The sequence below is a fragment of the Brachyhypopomus gauderio genome, chromosome 15, assembly GCF_052324685.1.
Source record: "Brachyhypopomus gauderio isolate BG-103 chromosome 15, BGAUD_0.2, whole genome shotgun sequence".
NCBI lineage: Eukaryota > Metazoa > Chordata > Actinopteri > Gymnotiformes > Hypopomidae > Brachyhypopomus > Brachyhypopomus gauderio.
In genome coordinates this window covers 12,889,417-12,897,869 of record NC_135225.1, presented here as the reverse complement: position 1 = coordinate 12,897,869, position 8,453 = coordinate 12,889,417, and the positions used below count along the sequence as shown (strand labels likewise).

The 8,453-nt window shown below is 44.4% G+C and overlaps 1 protein-coding gene across 2 annotated transcripts; it reads left to right on the top strand.

The window, feature by feature from the left end:
• Positions 1 to 2,468: 2,468 nt before the first annotated feature.
• On the top strand, positions 2,469 to 8,453 carry faah2a (fatty acid amide hydrolase 2a). Of its 2 annotated transcripts, none has more exons than XM_076975312.1 (11): positions 2,469 to 2,894; positions 3,479 to 3,561; positions 3,796 to 3,932; positions 4,262 to 4,471; positions 4,695 to 4,814; positions 4,981 to 5,116; positions 5,417 to 5,534; positions 5,617 to 5,736; positions 6,644 to 6,755; positions 6,853 to 7,041; positions 7,578 to 8,453. In XM_076975312.1, exons 1-11 carry the CDS (start codon positions 2,853 to 2,855, stop codon positions 7,805 to 7,807), a joined length of 1,497 nt encoding a protein of 498 aa, XP_076831427.1. In that variant the 5' UTR covers positions 2,469 to 2,852; the 3' UTR covers positions 7,808 to 8,453. The 2 variants fall into 2 exon arrangements, with proteins under 2 accessions (XP_076831427.1, XP_076831426.1); XM_076975311.1 differs by having other exon boundaries at positions 2,471 to 2,838.

The following is an 8,453-nucleotide window of genomic DNA, read 5'->3' as shown; positions in this document are numbered from 1 at the left end:
AGAAAATACGAAATTTAGAGCTAAATCCACTACGGCTCTTGCTAGATTGTAAGAATGTATAAGTTCAGATTATATATAACATGTTTCAAAAGAAAATATAAATTCAGATATAAAGGACATCAACATCACTCAAGTTTTATTCTGATTCATGTCTTAACACATACTAAGTACAGCATTAATATTTGTCATAAAGAAGGTTTACATTGCCCTCTCGTCCAGCTGTAACACGTTTGTCATGATGCCACACAGACTGGCGCTTCAGGCCTGCACGATAAACGTTCACTTGGAGCGCGAAATAGTGACGGGTTGTTCGGCTCTTTGAAACGAACTAAAGGAACCGAGTTGCACCTCTGGGAGCCGTTTAGATGTTTTATATGTTCGTTTATTTCTGCGTAGTTCATACCGGCTGTAACCCCCCAATTCCACTTCGCCTCAGTGGAGGGAATCAGTCATAGTGAGTCATTTCAGTACCTTTCACCATCGCCCTCCTCCATGCGCAGAGAGCAGGTGCGCGCGGGAGAGCCGCAAACTACAGAGACCGTTCAGCAAATGAAAAAATAAACATTTTACTAATACTAAATTGTTTTGTGTTTCTAATTGTTTTATGCTTGAAATGTAGGCCCAGTTTGGCTACAAGACGATACAAACTTTATTTATTTGCAGTTAATTAAAACTATTTATGTTTATTGTTAGAAGATATAGGGCTACTTGTCAATTTGAATAGTTTTGAAATACTGTGAATTTTTTTCACATTTAAGTGCTGTTTGAATTAGGCTTACATTTAAGACAAGGTAGCATAACTGTTCATCACTAATATAATATCGAGCATGGACGTAATTTTGATTTCAAAAGTGGGGGGGACATAGATTCGTCGCTATTTTAAATATTTGGTTTTAACCGTAAAAACTGGGGGGGACCAAAGCCGGCTTTTGAAAAAGTGGGGTGGACATGTCCCCCCCGTCCCCCCCCCCCCAAATTACGTCCGTGATATCGAGGATCTTATAGTTTACCCAGTAGCGCCTCCTGCCACCTGAAAAAAGGAAGGACGAGCCATTTTCTGAACGGCTCTCTAAAAGGAATTGAGCCAAAAGATCCGACTCCCTTTAAATTGCCACAATTCCCATCACTAGCGCGAACAGTTTCACTTTCAAAATAAAATACTTGTTTCGGGGAAGAGGAGGAGAGGTACTTTCCAATAAATCTTTCTACTGAAAGTGAGTTCTTTGTTTATTTATTTTTGGGTGGGGGGGGGGTGTTTGCTCTCAGAGAGATACCAGTGGGCTTTTCGAAGAAATTCAGACATCATCACTGAATTTCATTATACGATGCAACACATGAGGTTGATTTGGGGTGACATCATCCCTGGGTGGGCCACGTGAAAACAAATTCGTCATATACACAATATGGCAAAGTCTCCCCTTCTCGCGTTAACTTTATCGCTACTAAAGTTTCTGAATAATTAGGAGAACTCGTATGAGTCATTTACATATTTAATATAGATTGGAACTTGTTTAAATAATGAACATGGTTTCAAATACGACTTACACTCTGTTGTATTGTATTTGTACATGTGTGTCTGATTACTTATAAGGGTCCAATTGTCTTTCAGTTGCTTAATCCCAGCTGTCCTCTTTATATAATATACACTGCTTTTGAAATACATTCGATTCATGTCCAGTCGTAAAAGGTTTGTAACACAGCCTACCTGAATATAGCAAAATACAAATATTCCAGATATATACTTTAAAGGAATAACTGGTCTCCATGGTAAGACATCTCTTACCTCAAACTTATGCTTTAATCAAACCTACTTAAATTGAACTAAACTAAAAGACCCCCATGAAATCTCAGAACCAATATCGACCTGCTTCTGTCAAATACATCAAAGACTGTATTTTCTAAATAATGTAGTTGTTAGTAATAGTTGTTGTTGATTGTTGAATAGGCTACTTTGTCGTTCGGGATAAGCCTCTCATAAACAATTTTTACAATGTATTTTAATCGTTAGACGCACATTTATCATTTAAGTCAGTTTTCTCCATATTAAGTTTGAACTGTATGATCCTCGTCTGGCCTTTTAAGAATGTAGTCAAAATAGCAAGTGAGTGTAGGCGTATGTACGTATAAACACATAATATGCAAGCAAAAGAGTTTGCCGTTGTTTGCCAATCTTCATTCTAGACGTAAAGCTAACTTAAAAATCATTAACGACATTAAAAACGATTCTTCACATAGACTGATCTGTGTCGCCCTCTTGTGGCAGCCAAAATGGAGACTATCGTTTTCCTTTTTATCTTTTTTACCCATTTGTTTCCTAATTATACTTCTCGGTATTGGGATATACGATTACTAGTACCTGAGTGGACTGAAATGTGAGCAATAATTATCCAAAAACTGATTGCGTCAAAATTCAAAATTATGAGTAGCCTAATTAATACGCTTTAGGAGCTTGAACGTGGGCAGTATGAGATGTAGCAGTTGACAAAAGGCCTCAAGCATGTCCCACTCGTCGCGAAAGGACAGATACGGTTGCGTTAAGATGGATGTTGGTCACGGCATACAGTTACACCGCGCTACACGATGGGGGCAGTGAAGTGTATTTTTTGTCCAAAGACAAACCGGTTCTGGCGTCGCTGTAATCTGTTCGCAATGGCCCGAAGATGGATGGAAAAATTATTGGGTCGTATGCTGCGAATTGTCGTTAGTCTGTTTTTTGCTGCTTTTAAATTACTTGCACCTCAACAACGAAGTGACGAAGACCGGAAGCTTCCACCTGTCACCAACCCTCTTCTCACCGTTCCTGCCATTCAGCTTGCCCGGAAGATTCGTCGGAAAGAAGTAGGCTTCAGGAAATGCAGCTTAAACTGGCTAGTGAACTACAGAGAAAGTATAACGTAGGCAATTCCGCAAACTCAATTTTCGATACTGTCTAACGTGCTCCGCAATTCTCAGGTTTAGGAAGCCATGTAAAAAGATGAAATGTTTTACGGAATGCTGGGAATTGTAGTTATTACTTCATCAAGCTCCTGCTCTTCCAAGAAGGGTTGTTTTCAACGTCCTTTCAATAAAGATTAGAGAACCTGTAAAATGTGCGTGTAGTCAGAAACACTTACTTCCTTATCCGAATGACCTTCTAAACTTGTACACTTAAAGACAGCTGGGAAAATTCCTATTTGCTATTTACGACATATGTAGCCATTAAAATAGTTTATATGTACTTAATATGTGACATGCATTCATTCAGCTGCAAAGGTCCAAAATCCATCTTGACTTTAAAAAAGCAATAGTAGTAAGATATGGCTTTAAATCCTGTATAATTTAAATGCATGCATGCAAGTATTGTATTGTATTGTATTGCATGTAGTATTATTCTTTGGTCAAAGACAATGTGTGCAATTCTTATGCACCTGTCCAGAACTTTAATCAAGTGAAGATGAGAGTCTGTCACATGGGTGATCTGGTTCCTCTTGTACCCCAGGTAACAAGCGTCGAGGTGGTTCAGGCTTACATTGATCGCATCCAAGAAGTCAATCCCCTGATCAATGCTTTGGTTAAGGACAGGTGAGTGAGGTGCAGGTATTCTCTTATATGAGGTTGAGGCTGCGTGTAGGATGTTTGGGCTCTAAGTCTCTCATCCACTTTCTCTCTCTCTTTCTCTCTCATCCACTCTCTCTGCCTCTCTCTCTCTCTCTCTCTCTCTTTCTTTCTCATCCACTCTCTCTCTCTCTCTCTCTCTCTCTCTCTCTCTCTCTCTCTCTCTCTCTCTCTCTCTCTCTCTCTCTCTCTCTCTCTCAGGTTTGCTGCAGCTCTTCAGGAGGCTGCCCAGGTGGATAAGCTGATAGATGAGGAGACAGGAGGGGAAGACGTGCTGGAGGACAGGCTCCCCCTACTGGGGGTCCCCATCACTGTGAAGGAGTCCTTCGCATTGCAGGGTAACCATGGCCACAAGTCCGCTGCCCCAGCATACAGCTGCCCCAGCATACAGCTGCCCCAGCATACAGCTGCCCCAGCATACAGCTGCCCCTCAACAGGCTGATGGGCCTCCATCGCTTTCGTTTAACTTGTAACACTCATGGCACCCTGCAGGAGAAGCCTGGAGCAAACATATTTTCAGTTACTCGCTCTTGTTGACATTTTTACTGACAAAAGTCTGCTATCAGCATGATGGCTCTCTCTCTCTTTTTCTCTCCCTCCCTCTTATTCTCTCTCTCTCTCTCTCCTTGTGTCCCCCTGCCTCTCCTTCCCTTCCCCGTCCCGTCAGGCATGCCCAACTCCACAGGGCTGCTGAGCAGGAGGTCGGTGGTGTCTGGGGTCGACGCCCCTCCCGTGGCTCTGCTGAAGAGGGCTGGGGCAATTCCACTGGGCGTGACCAACTGCAGCGAGCTGTGCATGTGGCTGGAGTCTCACAACCACCTGTATGGCACCACAAGGAACCCCTACCAGCTGGCCAGGATCGCAGGGGGCAGCTCAGGTTAGCCTCAGAGTGCCGGACGTTTTCTGAGACCACCTTCATCTTTGCCATGATGAGATATTGGTTTGAGACTGTGTGTTATTCTACTATGTTCGGTCATCACTTAATACATTGCCATGTCGTTTTTAGGGTTAGGCTCATGAATGAAATACTGATACTCATCTTTCTTACATCCCTTACATCTCTCTCTCTCTCTCTCTCTCTCTCTCTCTCTCTCTCTCAGGCGGTGAGGGAAGTATAATAGGCAGTGGAGCTTCTGTGATCGGAGTGGGGTCGGACATCGGGGGAAGCATTCGTATGCCATGCTTTTTTAATGGAATATTTGGGCATAAGCCAACATCGGGTGAGTGGTGTGTATGTGTCTGTGTGTGTCTGTATGTAAGAACAATGCAACATAGAAAAATGTGAAATATTTTATACCTATACTATAGTGTGTGAGAGAGAGCTTGTATAGAGTGATGAGGAGCACTGTGTTCTATCCTTGTGTGTGTGTGTGTGTATGTGTGTAGGTATAGTCTGTAATGACGGTCAGTATCCTCCTCCATCTGGACAGCAGCCCCGCTTCCTCTGCACTGGCCCCATGTGCCGCTACGCCCAGGATCTCGTGCCCATGCTGAAGATCATGGCCGGACCCGACGCAGAAAAGTAACTCTGCAGTCACCACAGCCGTACTGCCGCACTGCCTTGTCTTACTGTAACGTCATGTTGGTAACGTGCTAAAATCATCTTTTCAGTACGCCTTCTCAGTCATGCATCACACATGACATCTGATGCCATGTCGTAGCTGCTTGCTGACTATGTGATCCATTACACAATCCTATCAGTATAGTCATCAAAGAGTTCAGTAGCTTCTCCTCAGTGCCTAAGTGGCATAATGGCACGGGATGGTGAAGCAGCTTCTCTGATCAGCGTCGCTGTTACCTGGCTTCCCTCTCCTGTTTGCAGATTAAGCCTGTCTGCTGATGTCGACCTAAGTAAGGTCAGGTTCTTCTCTGTTCCTCATGATGGAGGATCACCTCTCCTGTCTCCGGTAGACCCACAGCTCATTCAGGCACAGAAGAAAGTGAGTTTGTGCGCATGTATGCTTCAGGCCCTTTTCAAAACTTGACACAAGTGCCTTCATGTAATGTGGGATTTTGTCCCAGGTGGTTGAACGGCTGGAGGCCGACCTCAGGGTTAAAGTTCAAGAGATGCGCATTCCTCAGCTCAAATACTCCTTTCAGATCTGGGGGGCTATGATGTCATCACCTGGCAAGGATGGGAAGGTAATGCACCATTACGTTACTGTAATGACAGCTGATTGGGGTTTGCAGGTAAAGGTGATTTGTTTTTGAGACCTGGGCAGGTCCTGCTGAGTCCCTTACACCAGACCTCCATTCTCATGTCCCTTTTGAGCAAGGTGGAGCTGGTTATTATTAAACGTAGTAAACAATTAAACGTTTGCACACCTCACACCTCCACTTCAAATCAAATCAAATTTATTTGTATAGTGCTTTTCACAACACATGTTGTCTCAAAGCAGCTTTACAGGATTTACAAGGTTAATACTATGGGTCCAAATCCCTAATGAGCAAGCCAGAGGCGACAGTGGCAAGGAAAAACTCCCTATGATGGTGGGGATTGGGAAGAAATCTTGGGAGGACCAAGACTCAAAAGGGAACCCATCCCCCATTGGGCAGCCCGTTAACACACAAATTACACAAAACCAAACTATACAGACGAATACACAAGTCACACACAATCAGACTAAGTATAAGGTAACGAATGAAATTTCTGGGTGTTGATATTGTTAATGTAAATGTCTTGTGTTGAACGCCAGGTTTTCATTCCGTGTCGGGGCGATGATACTGATATTGTAGGCTCCAGACTTCAGTCTGTTCCCCAGTAAGAACAAATATGACAAAAATGGCTGAAGTTGCCTGCACATTGTAAGTTGCTCTGGACAAGAGCATCTGCAAAATGCACTAAATGTACCTTTTTGGAGTTTTAACAAATTCTTTGAAAGATTATGAGACACAAAACTATAGTTTCCTGGGCCAGTCTGGACGCTCCTTCCTAAAGGGTCTTTACCATCCTGTCAGACACTCTTTGGGGGGTCAGTAGACAAAATGGAGTCCACTAAGCGTGCACACGGCGACTCAACAAAGTCACAAAAACAAGTCTTTTTGTCAGATCCCTACTAGCTTTGCTGAGCTCATGGCTGGCGGCGGGAAGAAGGTGTGGCCTGTCTGGGAGCTGTGCAAGTGGATGCTCGGGCTGTCCCCTCACACCATTGCAGCTATAGGTATGTGCTTTTGTGTGTGTGTGTGTGTGTGTGTGTGTGTGTGTGTGTGTGTGTGTGTGTTTGCATCACCCCACCCCTCTCTATGTCTGTGATTCAGGCCTGGCCCTGGTGGAGATGTTTCAGAGCTCACAGCCCTCCCAGTTCATTCTGCAGCAGAAGGAGAGCCTGCAGAGAGAGCTGGAGGCCCTGCTGGGCTCTGACGGAGTTCTGCTCTACCCCTCTCACCCCCAGCTGGCCCCTAAACACCACCACCCCCTATTCACTCCCTTCAACTTCTCCTACACAGGTGAGCAAACCCCCCCCCCACACACACACACACACACCCCCCCTTGTGCACCCATACCTGTCTAATGGTAAATGTGTCCCAGTAAGTAGCTAATGTTTGGATGATCGTTTCTCTGACGATGGTTGGTCACATGCTAATGTAGCCATTCGGCTAATTGAAATGCATTTAAAAGGAACATTTTGGTGTTCTGAGTGAGCATGATGGCAGACTGCAACTGCGGTAGTATTAGTAAAGAAAGAGGAGGGTGACTGGCTTCAGAAGGATCTCAGAATTAAATGAACTTTAGCATTAAGAACTGCACATTAAGGTGTAACAGAGCAAGAGTGTCTAAAAATGGAAGGCCTCATTCATATGGGTGAACTAATCATCTGCACAGAAGCTTTATGAATAGGAATGAAGTTCCATGTCTCGTATTTTGCTAGGCGTAGCACCATTACGTGAAAACGTAATTCTGTAGCTTTGCATCATGTTCTCCCTTTGTATTCATTCAAACGCCTCTGTGCCCCCCCCCCCCCCCTCCTTCTCCCTCTCTGTAGGGATTTTTAACATTCTCGGGCTGCCAGTGACCCAGTGTCCGCTGGGGCTGAGCGTGGAGGGCTTGCCTTTAGGCGTTCAGCTCGTGGCGGGGAGGCTGCAGGACCGTCTCCCTCTGGCCACCGCCCTGTACCTGGAGCAGGCCTTCGGGGGATGGCGAGAGCCAGACGCCATGTCACATGGACCCACAAGTGCCCAGAGCGCCCCTCGCTTCCTTAGTCATACCACATAACCACCCCCCCCATGCCCCCACCCCCCAAAATAAGATGTTACTAATGCTTGTTACCACAGCAAGTTTTATTTATATTTTACATGTCATGAGTGTCATGTTGTCATATGAAGGTTTGTTCATTAGCGTAATGTAAAATGTTTCTTTATCTAAGAGATAGAGCACAAGCACTAGCTAGCAGGGCTGGTTTAGCGTAAATCAGTGTGAACAAATTTAATGGGGCAGTATTTACCCAGTAACTATACCTGTTCAACGTAGTACATATTAACACTCCTGTAATACATATAAGCACTTCTCAGTCAAGTTCCATCAGTGAGGTTCGTGTTTGTTCTACATCACGAGCTGGATGCCATTCCTAGTCAGGCTTCCTATGGTGGTGCTGGTTTGGGATTTTTGGGAGTAGGTTCCTTCTCTTGTCCCGCTGTGCGAGTTGCAGCACTGACAAACACTCGCTGCTCGTCCTGAATATGTGGAGGTGCTCACGCGACTGCGTGGCCATTCATGCTGAAGGATTCCTTCTCGGGCGAAGTCACCTTGGAAGATGAACGTATCTGCCTACCAAAGCTGATACTGTTATTACGTCATAAACACACTGTGAACTGCCTATGATTACACTGAATAAAATATATCACGAGTGGGTTTAAAGTTA